Here is a 20,835-nt window from a genome sequence, read left to right as displayed (position 1 = left end):
TGGATTGAATACAGTGATATAAAGAATGAGGAACGTGTGGCTTCAATGTTTATCTACCGGTTGGAAGGTTCTGGAACAAATTTAAATACAGTATAGTACATACAGTGATGCCTCTATACTAACCCTTGGTTGGCACTCCTATCCAGTTGAGGTAGCGGGTCAGCTTCTTGGACATGTAGGTTTTCCCTCTGGCAGGAAGACCAATCATCACAATCACAGTGGGGGAGTTGGTCATATAAGAGGCCCATGCTGTTCACAAAGACGCATCACTCACAACCAAACAACTTACTTTGAAATACCAATAGAATGTAGGCCAAGGTATAAACAATGACAATAAGTCCATCTTTAAAAATGAAAGTCAAACAGTTTATCCATTTTTAGTTATTCCTGTTCCCCCCCCCCATTCAGATGTAATCACTAGTAGCTGCTTAGCAACTGACTGACCACAGACACTGTTACATTCTTGCCCAGAAAAGTAAAAATAAAGCCTGGTGTTATGAGGGTTGTCGCTCTTCTTTAGTATGTTACTGTAGATTCAAGAAAGCCCACCAACACCCATCCTCAGTCCATTGCAAACAAACCCTTGCTATGCTTAACAAGGCCATGCATGATGGTCACATGTTACATTTCTAGAACCAGCAAGGTGGTTTAAAAATCTAGATGTTATCGAGCAGCCAATGAATACGTTTGTGTGAGTATGAAGTATGAGTCTCCAGATTGGCATTAACTTTCCAGTCCATTCTGCGCAGACTTGTTTAACTGGGAATGACATTTTGTTATTGCCAAAACACACTCACTGGTGACTGCATACATCACATATAATCTACTGGTAACTGCCAAAATAAAGGTAACACTTGAGTAAATGAGGGATAAAGTGTATTGAAAGCAGGTGCTTCCACACATGCTTAGGGCCATGTATAAAAACGCCCATTTCCCCATTATTTTGGCTACCATGGATAGAAGATATTAGTGACTTTGAAAGAGGGTTCCCAAAGGAGCATAGTGGGTTTAAAATGTGTATGTTTGTGTGTCCCAGTCACCAGATCTCAACCCAATTCAACACTTATGGGAGATTCTGGAGCGACACCTGAGACAGCGTTTTCCACCACCATAAATACAGCAAATGATGGAATTTCTCATGGAAGAATGGTGTCACATCTCTCCAATAGAGTTCCAGACACTTGTAGAATCTATGCCAATGCGCATTGATGCTGTGCTGGCGGCTCGTGGTGGCCCAACGCACTACTAAGACACTGTTGGTGTTTCCTTTATTTTGGCAGTTAAGATATGAGGCCCATGTGATTTCCACAGAGTTGGGTATGTCTGCCTTTTCCTGTTATGCTCCTTGCTTATGGAATAGCCTGCAGACTAAACTTAAACTTCAGACTCTTGTCCCCCTTGCTCATTTTAAATATTTATTGGAGCATTTTTATATTGCTTGTAACTGTTTCGGGTAATGCAAGTTCTTGTGCTGTTAGTAGAATAACATATGCGTAAATGAAATCTGTTGCTGTATTTCTTTTTGTGTTATCTGTGATTGTTTTGTTTGTCTTGTTTAGTTTTTTAATCATTGTACCTAAACTGTATGCGTAAACATGTATACGCAGGGCCCAGCTGTAAAAGAGACCTTGGCCTCAGTCTGTGTTCCTTGTTGAAATAAAGGTATAATAATAATAATAATAAATCTATCGAGCACCTTTCACACGCTATAGAGGCAGGTAGGGAGACAAGAGATGCCTAGTGTCACGTTGCATCACAGGGGAGGGAGGGTAGTGACATACGATCGCACATGCACCTGTTTTCACCTTTTGAAAGCCAGCGAGACAAAAAAATAGGACTGATTACTACTTGAAAAAGGGCACTTCATGTTCATTTCTAAATGTCAAATTTGCACAGCAGCCCAAGACCAATTCAATACACTTAATCAACACAATTGCATTATGTCGTGACAAAAAAGGTCTGAATGGTTATGCATTTAGAGGAAGACAGCTTACAATGAATACCCAAAGATCAGATTGATGCATCTGGCAATGAGTTAACGTTTAACCTAATTGGGTTAACATAGGAAAGGGACCAGACTGGAACATGATTCTGGAAGACCCAGACACACAGTACTTACAGCATTTCTTCTGTACTTCATTGGCCCTGAGCTCTGTTCTCTTTCCCTCTGTTGAGGTTTCCAGCACTGCAGTGCCTTTCTGCTGACTGGCAGCCATGATGCTAGTAGAAATTGAACACTGTCACTGTGGGACCACCCATACGTAAAATGTATGCACGGACGAGTCGCTTTGGATAAAAGCGTCTGCTAAATGGCATATATATTAAACTATTGTGCTGTCCAATGACTGGTTCTGTCACGGCTGGGTTGCCTGGCTGAGGATGCTCTGGGACCGGGAGGTCAGGTCACTCTAGCTGAGTGAGGTCATCATCATCTCTCTGCAGAGGATTTTACAGATAAAGTCAATGTTGAGGGTTTTACTTTTTAAAACAATGGTACACTATGAGAGTACAGTACGCTTCAGTAACGTACAGAGATGACAACACTTGGCTGACAAGGCTTGTAAAAGATTAGAAACGTTTAACATCTCAAACTTCTAGGCTAAATCAAATTACTTGAGAAATCCCTGCATCAGCATCTAGCTAGCTAGTTGTTTAGTTCATCTTCCCACATTCGTTTGTTTACTTTCAATCATAGCTAGCTAGCTGAGTAGATACACTACATGGTCAAAAGTATGTGGACACCCCTTCAAATTAGTGGATTGGGCTATTTCAGCCACACCCCTTGCTGACAGGTGTATGAAATTGAGCATACCGCCATGCAATCTCCATAGACAAACATTAGTAGTAGAACGGCCTTACTGAAAAGCTACTCGACTTTCAACATGGCAGCGTCATAGGATGCCACATTCCCAACAAGTCAGTTCATCAAATTTCTGCCCTGCTAGAGCTTCCCCGGTCAACTGTAAATGCTGTTATTGTGAAGTCGAAAAATGTCTAAGAGCAACAACGGCTCAGCCGCGAAGTGGTATGCCACACAAGCTCACACAATGGGACTGCCGAGTGCAGAATCACGTACCGTGTAAAAATTGCCTCTGGAAGCAAAGTCAACACAAGAACTGTTTGCAGGGAGCTTCATGAAATGGGTTTCCATTGCCGAGCAGCCACAAACAAGCCTAAGACCACCGTGCGCAATGCCAAGCGTTGGCTGGAGTGGTGTAAAGCTTGCCGCCATTGGACTCTGGAGCAGTGGAAACACGTTCTCTGGAGTGATGAATCACGCTTCACCATCTGTCAGTCTGACAGAATCTGGGTTTGGCGGATGCAAACGCTACTTACCCCAATGCATAGTGCCAACTGTAAAGTTTGGTGGAGGAGGAATAATGGTCTGGGGCTGTTTTTCATGGTTCAGGCAAGGCTCCTTATCTCCAGTGATGGGAAATCTTAACACTACAGCATACAATGACATTTTAGACGATTCTGTACTTCCAACTTTGTGGCTACAGTTTGGGGAAGGCCCTTTCCTGTTTCAGCATAACAATGCTCCTGTGCACAAAGCGAGGTCCATACAGAAATAGTTTGTTGAGATCGGTGTGGAAGAACTTGACTGGCCTGCACAGAGCCCTGACCTCAACCCCATCAAACACCTTTGGGATGAATTGGAACGCCGACTGAAAGCCAGGCCTAAACGCCCAACATCGGTGCCGACCGCACTAATGCTCTTGTTGCTGAATGAAAGCAAGTCCCTGCAACAATGTTCCAATATCTAGTGGAAAGCCTTCCCAGAAGAGTAGAGGCTGTTGTAGCAGCATGATTTTTTTAATGAGATGTTCGACAAGCAGGTGTCCACATACCTTTGACCATGTAGTGTATTTCACAAGCAGTTTAGCTAGCTAGTTATTAACGTTAGCTTATATGCCTACTGTTAGTGCTAAAGCTATGTAGCTAATGTTAGCTAGCTAAGCATGTTGAATCCCACTTTACATCTGAAGAAAGTGACCGGTTGGTTTACTTATTTTTTTACATGTCCATAGCTATGACACACGCTTGTTTTATACAATAACTTGAGGACTTAACTTTATTTTCAGAGCAACAACATCGCGATTCACCTACGCACGGCAGATAGTATTCAGCAGCACTTACCTAAATGACGACAGGTGAGTCCACACAAATGTAGCTATCTGTTTGGTGTGTCACTTTTGATTCAGTACAGTATTTAATCAGTGCGCTTCGAAGTGTTCTTCATCCTCTTTTAATGTGTGGCTCCTCCTCCCGGCGTCCGCAGGAAACGAATCAATATGCGCGCTGACAATGCACACATGAATAATATGATATTTAGGAATGAGAAACGCTCTGTTTTATGTCACACACACATTTTATTGGTATATCTAAAATAAGAAAATAGCCTTTCATTTTCTAGTTTGTCTACGGTCAATTAGGCCTACCATCTTGAAGCCAGTAGGGGTAGCGCTATGATACGTTTCGCTATTTATTTAGTTACTGTACATTGTTTTGCTTACTCAACTGTATTCACACACTGAAAATTAATAGGACATTTTACTGGTAATTACAATTCTTTATTCTTTCAAAATAACTAGTATACCATAACATATGAACAACCAGTAGAATATGTGCTTGATTTGTAAAATAATGACCAGTAGTTTCTAAATGGCCCTCTGTCTAATTTGTTTATGCATGTTTCACTATTTGCATCTCTCAAAGAGGAGTTGGTCAATGGGTATGGTGTGATCACCAGTGACAAGTCTAAGGAGGTATATCTACAGTCAGGTAAGTGAGATTTTCTACTACCATAGAAAAGTTCTTCAGGGAATTTATTTAGTGTCCCATCATTACCCTGAAAGTGATGCGTGGCAAAATGTTTTTGACATTATTGATACAATCCAGACCATTAGTTCCAAAAAAATCCAAGCCAGATGGCTGAAGTGTTTTGCATTGTCCAAAGTCACTGTCTCAACAGGGTATATGACATCAGGGGTTGCCCCTTCATATGCCCATTATAGCCCTTTATAACACAAAGCATACTGTATACAAACTGCCTGAATATCCCTGATCAGGCCATTTTCTCTTGAAGTAGTGGGCGAATAAAAAAAGGTTCCATTCTTCCAGGCTCCTGATTCTGAAGGAAACAATGTTCTGGTCTAGGTTCTAGATTCTATGCTATACCAGTGCCATGCAGAGACCAGTCTTTAACACTTCTGACTGTATGATTGAAGAGAACATGAAATCTGAGACCAATTCACCAACCCTGAAATGACATGAGACTGAATACAGACTAGTCTCCATCCCCAGACAGACAACAAATTGTGATTGGTACTATGATCTCAGTAGGATCTTTGCATGACTCTTGTTCTGAGCTATGAGGAAGGCCATTCAAAAGAGAGATATAACAAAACATGAGCTAACATACAGCTAAATATCATTGAAGACAGCGATTTTATCGGTAATATTAACATCTCAGCTAATATTACATATAGCAATGAGTATAATAATGGTGGTGACAAGGAGATGTAACAAAGGGATGTTTAATGATTTCTTTGGACAATGAAATGTACACATCCGTATTTGATGTATTACAAATAAACAAACAATAATTAACATACTGGTGCTCCTGCATCAGCTGCTTTCCCAGTTCTACTAATTGCCATATTTTACATTATGAGCTAAAAATACAAAACTGACTGTGGATCACACGAGCACTTTGAGGGCAGCCTTGTTGTGGCACAGGTGTTAGCCATTTAGGAGGAGAGCCAGCTCTTCAAGGGGACAAGTTGCATTGAGATCCTGAAATTGCAGATATTTTTCAAAATTCCAAATCAATCCCTCGCATAGCTTTGTGCAATAACGTAATCGCGGCACTTTGCCTTCTGATCAGAGGTTCTTTAGTTCTGACAGACTGGGTGGAATTTCTCCATACCGATCCAATCATTTCAGATCTAACAGGAGTGCCTAGGCTAGAGGGTTGAGTTGGAATTCAGCGAATGAGTGGAACATGGCAATTCATGAGAAAAATGACTCATGTTACGAGAAATGCAAAGCTGAAAGCTCATATACACATGTATGCTGTAGTGTGATAGTGTGAATACACCTCTTTTTCAATGATGCTGACATGTTTCTCTAAGAAGGCATTCAAACTCCACACCACAGTACAATCCTATAAAGCACCATCAATTCTCTCCAAATCCAGAAAAAGACCAATATAACCTGTGGCACAGGTCAAAACAGTCTAGTGGTTTTTGGCTGACTGCATGGTCAATTCAAACCAGTCACAGAAAATGTCTCATACAAAATGTTTAAAAAAATTATCTCCACAATGTGCCTCTGTCTGTACACAGGAATAAGACGTCAAACTGCCAGCCAGACACCATAATAAGAGTACATTAATTCATCTCGAGTATAGTCTGAAACATTTTGATTCTTAGACCTTTTCAATGCACAGATAAGTGATACATAGCATACATTAGAAACTAAGAAATGCTATGTTGTCATTCTTTTGGATAATTATTAATTTGACAGTTGGTGTTAAGGCTTTGACCAATGAAGTAGTGGTTATTAATGGTGTATGATGACCAAAGCGCTGTTATGATTTGTTCGACTGTTGGCTTGTTAAGTGACTGCGGGCTCACCTGGAGAAAATAGCTTATAGCCTAAGCATTAGACAGGAGGAAGAAGAATAGTTGAAGCTCCTCATGGAACATTGTAAGACAAGGTAGACTCATCACATATTGTTTGACTTTCACCTATCACTTCAGATCTGAGAACACTGAAAATTTAGGGGCTAGGGGTTGTTGCTTTTTGACGGGGCATCAGAATCATTTTTACATCGCTAGGTCAAACATCCCATTTTACTTATTGCTTATACGAGTTGTCTCCCAAAACCACTGGCAGAGCTCTGGCCAACGCCGCTGAAAATAAACCAGTCTAGGTAATCAGGAAAAAAGGAGAGCTTATAGTTGATTCCACTTTCTGATTCAAATGTACTGGAGGTTGAGTAGGAAACAGGGAATGTTGTAATTAAGTGGTGCACAATACCTCATGGTCCCCTGCAACAAATATGGGTAAAGTAACCTGGTAAACAGGTGGCGTGAAAGGTGCAGTTATCAAGTTATTTTCAATGCATATTACATTCCTACCTTAGCGCACATCAGCTGGCCCTGGTAATCTCTCTTCTTCCCTCAAAAGGGCATAGAAGACATAAAACATGAGTCTGCACAGACACTGACAGACAGCATAGTGCGTGTTTATGAGAGAGAGAGAATGATTGCATCATGTGCGAATATCATCATGACAGTACATGTACTTGGTCTATAGAAAAACTACCTTAGTACTGAACACTGGACCTTGTCTAACAAACAATCTGGTAAAGAACATTTACAAAACTATTATGGTAACCAGTTTGAGATAGATAGAATGCTACGGTCTTCCTTAGTACACGACAACACCATCTCATATAGATTCCATACAGAGTAAAGCTTATCGTCCACAACCAATGGAGTGGCAGCCTAATACAAAGAGAAAATAGGAAGACTGTGTGGACAGTGAATGAGTACACCTGTGTGTATCCTGAGTGTGTGTGGTAAACGAGAGAGGCTGCCTGGACTAGCCCAGCCCAGCTCGCAGACTCAGAAGAAGTGAGGGGGTGAGAAGAGAGTAAACTTCTGGGATACCAAGATTCTTCAGCTGACAAGGAATAAGGATGTCCTTTTATCCAAGATGCACATTTAAGACAGTCTTGATGTATTTCAGGAGGAGATAATAATAATTATAATATTAATAGTAATAACAATAGTATTAAATGTCTGTTGAGGTCTCCATCTCCATGGCAGCCAGGAAGGAAGTGGTTTTGCATTGTTCTGTATTTTTAGCATGCCTGTGCTCTCCTGGGTTCTACTCTGATTGTATGCTGCGCTGCCATTAGGGGACCGGGCTCTGTACCCCTGGGTGTGAGGCTGTTCCTTCATGGGGAGCAGTGTGTGTGTGTGTGTGTGTGTGTAATATATATATATATATATATATATATATATATATATATATATATATATATATATATATATATATATATATATATATATATATATATATATATATATATATATATATATATATATATATATATATATATATATATATATATATATATATATATATATATATATATATATATATATATTGGGTGAGAGAGGCTGTTCCTTCATGGGGGAGCAGAGTGCCGGTGGCGGTCTGTTCTCAGAGGCGTGTCTGGGCCTCGGGGACGTAAATCTCAATGCTGTCTGAGCTTTCCGTGGCAGAGTTCTGTCGTACCGACGCCGCGCGTTTGGCCGCCATCAGGCGTTTCCTGGCCTCCTGCCGCTGCTTGTCCACCACAGAGTCCACGCTCCGGTCCTTCCCAGGGGTCAGCTTGGACGTCTTCTTTGGCACAGAGGGGGGAACAACCTTCCTCTCCCCCTGAGGATGAGACAGAGATATTAGGATGAAGAGAAAGAGATTAGGATGGAGAGACATGGGAATTGTTGGACGCAAACCCATTAAGAATATCTAGGATGTGTTTGTGCGTAGTGTCTTTTGTTTTATTAAATAGAAAGCGGTTTGGATGATAATAATAGTAATAAGTAATCAGGATCTATCAAGGTGATATGTGGTGTGAGTCCAATACCTTCTTCTCTGGCAGCTGCCAGTTGTTGGCCTTGAGTTGCCAGAGCTCGTCAAATTTGACACTGATGTCCTCTACAGAGAGCTGCAGGAGGTCCCAGAACCCCGCCAGATCCTGGGCTGTGGGCCGAGGGTTGGCATTCACATTCTAATAGACAGGATGTGACAGGAAGGACAGTGCTAGTTGGCTTGTCTAGACACACTGACATTATTCAGTCCTTTCCAGCCATGGCTCACTTTCAGGAAGTGAAACAGTGAAAATACAGATTTAACATCAATATTAGCCATCTGTTACAGAGATGGATGTGTGTTGCCTCATTGCTTAGAAGTATGCATGTATTTTGACACCAGGGGGAGCTCTAAACCAACTCAACCTGCTGAGACTGAAAAAGGTGCATTGAAATGTGCCAGAGGAAGAGGGCGTTTGTAGGGTTAATACTACTCACCAGGTTCTCATCACAGAGTCCTCTGAACTGCTGGAACTTCTGGGCTATGAGGAGCTGGGCACTGCCCACTGCACTGCGGACCGTCCCCATCACTACACACAGAAAACAACAGCCAGTCAGCCATCACAACAACATGCAGGTTCTCTAAATGGGCACAGAGCGCAATATTTTTTTATGCAAATATAAAATGCCCTTAAAATTGTATGGTTGTGGCATTTCTGACCTTTGTCCTTAATTACCATTTTCATTACAGCATATAATTTACATTGCTGGTGACACACTTCATCCATAGAATAAATGACTAACCTTTTTTCCCCCAAAAGTTATAAAAATTACTTTTTATACACTTTTATTTCAGTATTAACATTTGCATGAGTAAGATCATACAATACAGGTCTGCTGTGGAATAACCTGATGTGGGAGTCAATCCTGTTCATTACACATTCAATAACTGCAATGCAGGGGTATATTATCCACCTGCCCGACGCAGGGGTATATTATCCACCTGCCCGACGCAGGGGTATATTATCCACCTGCCCGACGCAGGGGTATATTATCCACCTGCCCGACGCAGGGGTATATTATCCACCTGCCCGACGCAGGGGTATATTATCCACCTGCCCGACGCAGGGGTATTATTATCCACCTGCCCGACGCAGGGGTATTATTATCCACCTGCCCGACGCAGGGGTATTATTATCCACCTGCCCGACGCAGGGGTATTATTATCCACCTGCCCGACGCAGGGGTATTATTATCCACCTGCCCGACGCAGGGGTATTATTATCCACCTGCCCGACGCAGGGGTATTATTATCCACCTGCCCGACGCAGGGGTATTATTATCCACCTGCCCGACGCAGGGGTATTATTATCCACCTGCCCGACGCAGGGGTATTATTATCCACCTGCCCGACGCAGGGGTATTATTATCCACCTGCCCGACACAGGGGTATTATTATCCACCTGCCCGACACAGGGGTAGATTATCCACCTGCCTGACACAGAAGTAGATCATCTACCTGCCTGCCTGAGCCAGATCTTGGAGGATCAAAGAGTCCGTCTGCAGTAGTGCCATTAGACTGAAGGAGGTAATGAGCAGCGTTAGCCGTTAACTATTAGCATTAAATGAGCCTGTCCTGCCTTCTCCAATCTCCACAACAGACAGGAGCTGATATGGACTGTGTATTGTCTTAGGGCTTCAGGGATGAGGACATCATCTCAATACCAATTCCACATGTCACAGAACTGACAAGGTATTCACTGATAGGAGATTGTATCTCTGTCTAATGTATAGAGGTCTCCTGTTTAGAGTGAGTATGATAGACTCTCTCTTACTCTCTGAAAAACCTCTGTATGCCTATCAGAATGAGTATAGTCTACAGTCTTGTATACATTTAGCTGGTTAGAGTGAGTATGGTGTATTGTGTCTTACCCTCCTCTGAGATGTCCTTGTCTTTGGTTTCCTGCTCCATCTGTTGACACCAGCCCTCCATACGTGCCGTCTCAGCCTGTAGTAGTTTGAGGAACCAGTTGCCATCCCGGAGGCAGGTGGGCGTGCCGGGCTGGGCTGCATCTCCCTGGACACTGCCACTCTCCAAGCTGGGGTCTGGAGGGGGCAGGGAGGAGGGGTCCAGGGCCGGGTCCAATCTCTCTGGGGGGGAGGCAGACACTCTGGCCTGGACTGGGGCATGTTTGGGGGGATGCCATGCCATCGCGCTATCCTCACCGTTGGAGGCAGCGGGGGCGGGATCTACCGGCTGGCTGTTGCAGTTGGCTCTACTGTTGTTTTCTGAGGGATGGGCGTCTTGTTGCGAGTCCTGAGGCTCTGTCTCCGTGTTCTGTCTGGAGGCCATGCTGCTGGCCCGGCTGAGTCTGGACGGACACACACACATAAATTAGTATTGGTGCAGTTCGGAGATCATTTACTGTGGATGTAATAAGGTTGACCTTGGGGCCTGACGACCACAAATCACTGCCCCAATCTCTGACTACTGTGGTCCAGAGATTACTGGAACAGACTTTATGTTAATAAATAGACCAAGGACAGTTTGTATTCAGCCATTAGTGCTAGATCAGACTTCTCCCAACGACAGGCATACAGAAAGCCATCGTTATGAAGTGGAGTTTGACTGATAGATCAAGGACATGAGTGCTGAAAGCACATTGCCTTTCTCTTTGCCTCTGCAGTAAAAGCAGAGAAACGGCATGATGAGAGGGTGACTGAGTAAGCATGCAGGAAAGAGAGAGAAAGATGAATCGAGAGAAAGGACAAGATTACAGCGGTCAGTGATAGGGAGAACAGACGAAGTGGGCAATACAGTCCAACCAATGTGATTAGGGAGAATTACTCTGTACTAGGCTGTTTAAATGGCCAGTTCTTCACAGCACTCTGCCTCCTCCACTGTAGCCAAAACAAGAGAAAGGCCACCAATCAGACAGACCGAGAGAGAGACAGAGAGACGCTACACTAACACTGTACTGCTGCCAGCGCTAGCTCAGAGTGACTGCTGAGTGACCTTGGTACAGTGGGGGAAAAAAGTATTTGATCCCCTGCTGATTTTGTATGTTTGCCCACTGACAAAGAAAGGACCAGTCTATAATTTTAATGGTAGGTTTATTTGAACAGTGAGAGACAGAATAACAACAAAAATATCCAGAAAAACACATATCAGAAATGTTATAAATTGATTTCCATTTTAATGAGGGAAATAAGTATTTGACCCCCTCTCAATCAGAAAGATTTCTGGCTCCCAGGTGTCTTTTATACAGGTAACGAGCTGAGATTAGGAGCACACTCTTAAAGGGAGTGCTCCTAATCTCAGCTTGTTACCTGTAAAAAAGACACCTGTCCACAGAAGCAATCAATCAGATTCCAAACTCTCCACCATGGCCAAGACCAAAGAGCTCTCCAAGGATGTCAGGGACAAGATTGTAGACCTACACAAGGCTGGAATGGGCTACAAGACCATCGCCAAGCAGCTTGGTGAGAAGGTGACAACATTTGGTGCGATTATTCGCAAATGGAAGAAACACAAAAGAACTGTCAATATCCCTCGGCCTGGGGCTCCATGCAAGATCTCACCTCGTGGAGTTGCAATGATCATGAGAACGGTGAGGAATCAGCCCAGAACTACACGGGAGGATCTTGTCAATGATCTCAAGGCAGCTGGGACCATAGTCACCAAGAAAACAATTGGTAACACACTACGCCGCGAAGGACTGAAATCCTGCAGCGCCCGCAAGGTCCCCCTGCTCAAGAAAGCACATATACATGCCCGTCTGAAGTTTGCCAATGAACATCTGAATGACTCAGAGGACAACTGGTGAAAGTGTTATGGTCAGATGAGACCAAAATGGAGCTCTTTGGCACCAACTCAACTCGCCGTGTTTGGAGGAGGAGGAATGCTGCCTATGACCACAAGAACACCATCTCCACCGTCAAACATGGAGGTGGAAACATTATGCTTTGGGGGTGTTTTTCTGCTAAGGGGACAGGACAACTTCACCGCATCAAAGGGACGATGGACGGGGCCATGTACCATCAAATCTTGGGTGAGAACCTCCTTCCCTCAGCGAGGGCATTGAAAATGGGTTGTGGATGGGTATTCCAGCATGACAATGACCCAAAACACACGGCCAAGGCAACAAAGGAGTGGCTCAAGAAGAAGCACATTAAGGTCCTGAGTGGCCTAGTCTCCAGACCTTAATCCCATAGAAAATCTGTGGAGGGAGCTGAAGGTTCGAGTTGCCAAACGTCAGCCTCGAAACCTTAATGACTTGGAGAAGATCTGCAAAGAGGAGTGGGACAAAATCCCTCCTGAGATGTGTGCAAACCTGGTGGCCAACTACAAGAAACGTCTGACCTCTGTGATTGCCAGGGTTTTGCCACCAAGTACTAAGTCATGTTTTGCAGAGGTGTCAAATACTTATTTCCCTCATTAAAATGCAAATCATTTTATAACATTTTTGACATGCGTTTTTCTGGATTTTTTTGTTGTTATTCTGTCTCTCACTGTTCAAATAAACCTACTATTAAAATTATAGACTGATCATTTCTTTGTAAGTGGGCAAACGTACAAAATCAGCAGGGGATCAAATACTTTTTTCCCCCACTGTAACTGCCTGGACCAAACAGGCTGAAGCCATGCCAGGGCAGGAGGGGAGGGACTAAGGGATGGAGGGAGGAAATAGGGATTACGGAGGGTGTGGATGGATGGATGAGTAACAGTTGAACACAGCAGGAGATGGAAACAAATGTGAAGCAGTTCAATTTAAAGATTGTGAAGGAAACGTAACTGAAAACATCAAGGTCTCCAATGTGAAAATGACAGGGATGTGCATCTTTCCCGTTCAAGACGATTCCATACGCATCTAGATACATGGGCTTCGATATGATACAGGAACCAAACTTTTTGGTTTGAAATGATTTGGTTTGATTAGAGAACGAATCGATGCGTTTCGGTGCAATACGATCTGTTATATAAACGCATTCATTTTCCATCCAAAATTCAAATGTGCTGCTGATGGAGCTCATGAGCTGGATCTGTCTGAGCTGGATCTGTCTGAGCTGGATCTGTCTGAGCTGGATCTGTCTGAGCTGACTTGTGAGTGTTAGGGCTGTGACGATACCAGTATCGCAATATTCTTTCCATGGCAAAAATGAAAACACGAAGCGTCCCTTACTAGTCAGTCCTTTAAGAACCTACTGTATGTAATATATTGTGTGATATAGCTTGGAAACAATGATGTTAGTTTCCAACATTAGGGCTGTTTTCTTAAAGAAGTTATATCCTCTTCGTGTTTTGTTTCCTCGCCACAACAGTAACGAGTATCGCGATACTGGTAACATCCCGGCCCTCGTGTGTGTGTGTGTGTGTGTGTGTGTGTGTGTATAAAATGATGTATGTACTATGTAGGCACCTGATCTGAGCCATAATTGAAACTAAGCATCTACCACCCCACTACTATCAGATTGGGGGGGGACGCAATGTTGCCCATGTTTTCTCTCTCCCCACTTTGGTTCTGATATCACCAGCACCCACTAATTAACTTGTAATCTCTGCAGATTATGCGTTTGAGTTAGTAATAGTGCTGAGCGATTAGTGCCGTTGGGCTCCCGAGTGGCGCAGCGGTCTAAGGCACTGCATCACAGTGCTAGAGGCGTCACTACAGACACCCTGGTTTGAATCCAGACTGTATCACAACCGGACGTGATTGGGAGTCCCATAGGGCGGTGCACAATTGGCCCAGTGTCGTCCGGGTTTGGCCGGTGTAGGCCGTCATTATAAATAAGAGTTTGTTCTTAACTGACTTGCCTGATTAAATAAAGGTTAAACTTTTTCTTTTTTTTAACATTGAGGTTGGTTTGGTTTCGGTTCAATTATATATATATATATATATATATATATATATATATATATATATATATATATATATATATATATATATATATATATATAAAAAAGTCATGGCAATCATTTGTAACAGAATAAAACAATTAATAAAAGTCCCACGATGGTACTGCTTATCACTTATTAACCATCATTTATTCACATTACTTTAATAAAATATATTTCAATTGTTGTGTATATTACATTTGTTTATTTGATGACTATCATTTCATTCCAAGTTATCATCTCATCTCTACAGATCTGCTGCCTATTCTGTCTGACAAAATAAGTATTTTGTAGTTCTTCAAAGTAAATACAGCATACTTTTATGGACTGCCGAATACCAACTATCAATCACTTAGATAATGTATTTTCAGGTAGAGTTACCTCATGAAGCAACAACTGCTCTCTATATCCCCTCATGTTCATTCTTGTCTCTTCCGCAGCAGGCATAAAAGAAAGACCGGACAAGTAGATGCGCAATGGATTATGGTCATTGGAGTTAATCACCAGGTTGTATGCGCTGAACTATGTAGAATATAGGCCTATCGGAAACTACAACTCCCTACTACATTGCACAGTTCAAGCTAATTCATCTCTAGAGAAACTGTGCAATGTGTGCATTGCGCTCACAGCAACAACAAAAAAACGAACGTATTTCAAATAATTGAACAGACGTTGTTTAAAAAAAGAAAAATAACCGAAATGTTGGTTAATCGCTCAGCACTAGCTAGTAACGTATCAATATTTAATGATTTACAAATTAGCTATGACATAGCCAATTAATATATAGAACAACTTTGGATTTCACCCCCCCCCCCCCCCCCCCCCATCTTAAAAACTGTTTGGACTTAAATATCTTCTCCTCTCGCTCTGACCATGCAGTGTGCCTCGTTCTGAAATTATCAACTTTACCCTGTAAATCTAACAATGACCATATACACTGATTGCAAAAAAATGAAATGTAACCTGATCAAAATAAAATCTATATCGTAAGCTCCGCTCAGCAGGTATAGCCAGATGATAGTTTGCAGACACAAGCTTGTTAGTGAGCTAGCTGAGTGGCACCAGAATTCAAATAAAAACACGTCTTGCCTTTTTTTAATTAATAAATCCGATGTGAAACCTGATAATTACAGTATCCTTAGCATTAAAAAAAGTTCATAAATTATTCTCCAATTAAAAATCTCCCCAACTTCTTGTAAAGTCAGTAGACTATGCTTCGGAAGGGGAAGGGGCAGGTAACCCACACACACAGATTTTCAGCTGGCAGGCAGACACTGGAATACGTTTCTGAGTGAGAGAGGGCTTTGCGCATGGGCAATTCGTGATTTTTTGTGGAACTGGAAAAAAAATCCGCAGTTCCCATGCTTTTAAAATAACAGTTCTGTTCCAGAACAGTATAGATCACTTTCGTTCCTGGTTCTGTTTCTGGAAAAATGTCATTATGTTCTTGTTTTCAGTTCTGTTCCCTGAGTCGGTTCCAACCCCAGGTCTCCAGTAGCTTATTTTTATTCCGGTAAAACAGTGCCTAGATAATAACCTAGCAAATTACACAGGTTGTCACAACTAATAAAGCTTAATACTGTATCATACAAGGCATTTTAGCATTTGAACAATGAAGGTGCCACGTAGATGTGCAAGATCAGGAAAAGGCAGCCTATTTCGCGTCGGTCAGCGGGTGAAACTGGGCACAGTGCGCAGTTTGACTAGACTACTGATATTGTCTGGGGTTGTTCAGCATGCAAAATGACTTGTAGATCAATGACTGTCAATGAAGTTACATGCAGTTCGACACTAACAGAGGACGCATCAGTTGTCACCAGAAATGTGAGGTATTTTCAGAAGGTAGAAAGAACGTAATATGAGCAAAACATTTTAGTGATCCAGCGATTCGTAATGTTGGAAATCGGGTTTTCTGACCGATGCATGCTTAGCATGCTTCATTTGCATTGGTTTGGTGTCTGTGGACCGCTGCACTTGCATCTTAAACATTTGAATCGGGACCGATGTGTATAGGTGAATCATTACATCCCTAGAAAATGATAAATGACTATTACGCAAGTGGCTATGAACAGCTGATTGAGATTATCTTGTGTTGATAAGGATTTGACTTACGGCCTGCCGTTCTCCACCTGCACTCCAATAGACTGGAACTTGGTCGAGGGGGGCGGTTGAACCTCTCTCTGGATTGGCTGAACGCAGTCCACCTATGAGTCAACCATTACAACAAATTAGTCAGTCATTCTAAGAATTCTCCCAACAGATTACAGTGCATCACAGACATTAAAGCTAAACTAACAGTCAATTTAGAAAATTGATTCCTGGGCTCACCTGGATGCCGATAGACGAGAGCTTCCTCTTTGTGGGAACAGGCTCTGGAAGGGTTAGGGACTGGTCTGGAGTGAGGCTGGGGCCTGGGTTTAGAGTGTCATTCTGGGGCTCAACCTGGGTGCCAGTACTTGTGGTGGTGCTGAAGAAGGGAAGTGGGTGGGAGTCCCTTGGGGCAGGGACAGGGGCAGTGACGGGGGCTAGGGCCCGGGGTTGAGAGCCCTTGGCCAGGCTGCCTGTACGCAGGCTGCAGAGGCTATCGGATGAGTTGCTGCGTCCTGATTGGCTGTTGGCCTCGCTGCGGTGGTCCTGTTGGTCCAGGTATGTGTCCTGGGCCGACTCTGTGCTGCTCTGCACCGTCACAGAGATGTAGGGCTTGGAGGTGGTGCGCGGAGGTACCGGTGGTGGGCCCTTCTTACAGGAGCTGCTTACACACCTAGGGAGTGCTGGGAAAGAGGAAGGAAGTGCCATTAGATGAAACCTGAACCAGGACAAAGCAGGAAGTTAATTAAAGTAGTGCCAACTGAACCACCACAACATGCTAAATTGAGTTGTAAAAGAACAGGGCAGATCAAAGACAGCCTGCTCTAAAGCAACTTAAAAAATAAAATAACAACATACCCAATTTTCCGAAACATATTTTCCCAAGCCTAACACACACATACCTCCATGTTTCCTGTAAACCTGCTGTTTCAGTTCCATTGACATCAGTCAGTCAGTCCCTATGGGAATCCCTTACCTGCCTAGTAGTGCCTACTGCCTACCCTCCCAATCATCTTTCTCAAGGGACTATAAAAAGGGGGGGAAAGTCAGACACATTCTGTGTCCAATGGAAATGCACTATTCTTCATTATGGAAGTAGCAGCAGGATAGTTCAGAGAACCATTGATCATTGACTTCTGATAAACTGCACAGATAGATTGATTGTGTTGTTGAATGAATAGCATACATTTTTCTGCCATAGAAACCCTTGGTTTCCAAACTGTACAAAAAAAAACTGAAACGCTTTCAGTGTAAACATAAATGACTAAAACCAGATAAAGCATGTAGAAAATCTATTATTTTAGAAAAAATATATATAAAGACTTTGAGAACTAACAATCACCAAAGCAAAAGCTAGACAGTCAGGGGAATATAAAATTCCCTAGACAATGAATTTACCAGTATTGATTTTGATATTCAGTTTCAGCAAAAGAACACAGCATTAGCCATGGCAAAATGGATAGAACTTCAGGAAATTATCTTTAAAAGTGCAAAATTCTCTCAGCTCCATGGCAGAATGTAGAATTTCTGGGAATTTGCTCTTGAACTGCAACATTTTCTATCAGCTCATGGCAAAATGTGTAGAATTGCACAGATTTAACTTTAAAACGGCAAAAATGTATCTTGGCTCAATGGGGAAATTCAGAGAATTGCAGGAAAAGTTGTGGGGGGGCCTCTAGAATTCTCAAATTCAACTGTGCCCATTACCACGCTCCCTGCCAAACCCACCACCTAAGCCCCTTTTTGATCCAGAAAAACCCTGAATAAGCCTCCTCATTTCCCCTGGAGATACCAATAACACACTGACAAACAATCATGACACTCCCCAGGCTGATCTTACTGCAAACATTTCCAAGAGGAGTCAAAGAGGGAATTACCAGCAAGAGAAATAATAGGTCTGACTCAAGAGCAGGGGATTTCACTCTAGCCTAGAGCTTGAGGGTGGACCTGGCCCCTGTTCTTGTCATCAGTGACTGATTGGAGGGTTACTGAGTGAAACAGAGAGGTAATTACCATAATACAACTCAAAAGAGAACCCATAAACTGGGTCAGGCAGGGCATATGCTGCTGCTAGATATAACAATGCAAACTAAAGGAGAGGCTTGCCCTTTTGTAAGAAATAAGTTGCCATTTAAACCAGGGCTGGGAATTGCCAGGGACCCGATAGTTATGTGCCGATACAATAAGTATTGCGATTCAATATGTATTGTGATTTGATACTGTGATTTTACCGCGATTCAATGTCCCAAACATATTGCTCACCATGTGTCCACTGAAGAGGGACGAGAGCCATGAGAACGAGTTGATCGGTCATGGAAATTAAAGTGCTGAAAACAAATTGGCTCCCTATTTAAAAGATGGAGAACAAGCTGTGAAAGAAAAATACTGCTGTTTTGGTCAGGTTAAAAAAACTAGGGCAAAAATAATATGCCGACATTGTTAAAACGATCGTCAAAAATAATATCCCGATATGTAACCCGTATCGATTCCCCCCCATCACTAATTTAAACAGCTGGCCGTGTGGCTGGGTGGGATCAACAGATCCTGGAAAGAGAGAGGACTGACAGGGCTGCCTGGGAAAATGGGAGAGGAAAGGAAAATTACACTGGTCTGGTCCAGTTCCAACATTCACAAAGTCACATGGGTGCCAAGTATACTCCCACACATGACTAAACACACAGTCACAGGCTGAATTGAAAAAAAGGTTTATAGCACTATTACTGGAAACTGTAGGGAATAACCTACATACTTTACTACAAGGACATGGTTTGTCTACATGGGTTTGTCTAAGTCCATTTCGCAGTTGATTCACCGGTATGAAAAGGGAAATGCCTGGCCTATATAGGTTAATGTTAGTGTGACCAAACATCCTTCAATATCCTTTGTTTATAGCAACAGGGAAGTGTAGACATGAGCTCTGTCATCAACAAATGACAGGCTGCTCCATTTCATTTCACATTCAAACGTCACCAACGCACACAAACAGGCCTGTGGAATCCAGTGGTCACAGAGAGAAGCGCTGTCTCACACGTTGCTCTAACAGCAGCAACCTCCTCAGCTCTGGGCCCGGCGCCAGCCGAGGACAAAAGGACACCTTTATTCCCCGAGAACGGGACCCATTCCTCAACTGCCCAGCATAGACACACAAGAGTTCGACGAGTTAATTCATGTGGCGTGTTCAGTGTTGTCACATTCTTCTTAGTACTACAAGCTTCTTGATCCCCATGTCTACGGGGCTGGTACGCATTCGCTAGTGTACCACACAAACATGTGTACACAGTCCAGACAGCCTACTCCCTCACCAAACAAATGACAGAAAGGGCCATAATCCATCAGTAACACCAATGACAGAAGAAGTGCTGTTTTTAAGCACTAACGCTGTAGAACTACCTATTATTCATACTTTGGCAGAAAGGCTCTGTCCAGTCCTGCTGTGATTTGTATTACTGAACCATGCTTGCTCTGCCCTTCACCATGGGCTGACTGCCCAGAGGTGATTATGGGGTAGATTAACTAAGCTGTCTGGAACCTCTGCTCCTGTGGGGCAGTGCCAACCCTACTACCCACCCACTGGTCTCATAGACGGCATAAGATATCCAGGGCTGGCATCAGAAGGGACAAACATCAGAAAACACTGAGCACTTGGATATCTGATAACATGAGTATTGCTAGTGAATGAGTCTGTGAATCACACCTCTACTTTGCATTCAATGCAAAACCAGTCTGGCCTAGGATATGTTAATGCACATGAGGCATGAGTGGATTACAGATCTGGACTTTGATCAGAAACAAAGTAGTTTTACAATCTATTGTGGATTATAACTGATGGGGAGCAGTCCATGATGCACTGAAGAATGGCGCCGAAGGAGATGGCTGCCGTTTTACGATCCCCGTAACCAACTGTAATATTGTGCATGTTTTTTCGCGTTTTGTAAGTTATTTTGTATATAAATGTTTCATGACCGAAAATTGCTTCTAGATATCAGGACAGCGATTACTCACCCCATACTGGAGGAATACTTTATCTTGAACGAGTCAGGCAGGAAGGAGTTACTTCAGACGGCCGACAAGGCCCTCATCCCCACCATTCGCAGGAGAAAGAAACGGCGGTATCGTGGACGAAGATCTGGGTGCCTTGTAAGGATCCGTCACCGAGTGGGTAATCTACCTTCAGTCCTATTAGCCAACGTACAATCAATCGCTAATAAAAAAATAAATAAAACAGAAATTACGATCACC

General features: G+C 42.9%; 2 protein-coding genes across 4 annotated transcripts in view; both read right to left on the bottom strand.

Moving 5' to 3' along the window:
• Positions 1–4,269, bottom strand: part of LOC106572354 (6-phosphofructo-2-kinase/fructose-2,6-bisphosphatase 2) — a 31,912-nt gene extending 27,643 nt beyond the window's left edge. Inside the window, exons 1-3 of one of the 3 annotated variants that reach the window (XM_014146413.3) lie at positions 4,141–4,269; positions 2,120–2,436; positions 124–249 (exon numbers count right to left, since the gene is read on the bottom strand). In XM_014146413.3, the coding sequence (XP_014001888.1) occupies positions 124–249; positions 2,120–2,216 (223 nt within the window). In that variant the 5' untranslated portion in view covers positions 2,217–2,436; positions 4,141–4,269. Of the gene's footprint in view, positions 1–123; positions 250–2,119; positions 2,437–4,140 lie in introns of those variants that run through there. The other 2 variants (XM_014146414.3, XM_014146415.3) reach the window with 2 other exon arrangements.
• Positions 4,270–8,177: 3,908 nt separating this feature from the next.
• The window catches only part of LOC106572356 (disks large-associated protein 4), a 115,135-nt gene continuing 102,477 nt past the window's right edge, over positions 8,178–20,835 (bottom strand). The window contains exons 6-11 of the mRNA XM_014146417.3: positions 16,837–17,279; positions 16,621–16,712; positions 10,545–10,984; positions 9,111–9,202; positions 8,669–8,812; positions 8,178–8,460 (exon numbers count right to left, since the gene is read on the bottom strand). Coding sequence (XP_014001892.1) covers positions 8,242–8,460; positions 8,669–8,812; positions 9,111–9,202; positions 10,545–10,984; positions 16,621–16,712; positions 16,837–17,279 — 1,430 coding nt within the window. The 3' untranslated portion in view covers positions 8,178–8,241. The remainder of the gene's footprint in view (positions 8,461–8,668; positions 8,813–9,110; positions 9,203–10,544; positions 10,985–16,620; positions 16,713–16,836; positions 17,280–20,835) is intronic.

The sequence above is a fragment of the Salmo salar genome, chromosome 15, assembly GCF_965601325.2.
Source record: "Salmo salar chromosome 15, fSalSal1, whole genome shotgun sequence".
NCBI lineage: Eukaryota > Metazoa > Chordata > Actinopteri > Salmoniformes > Salmonidae > Salmo > Salmo salar.
This window is presented reverse-complemented; position numbering and strand designations above follow the sequence as displayed.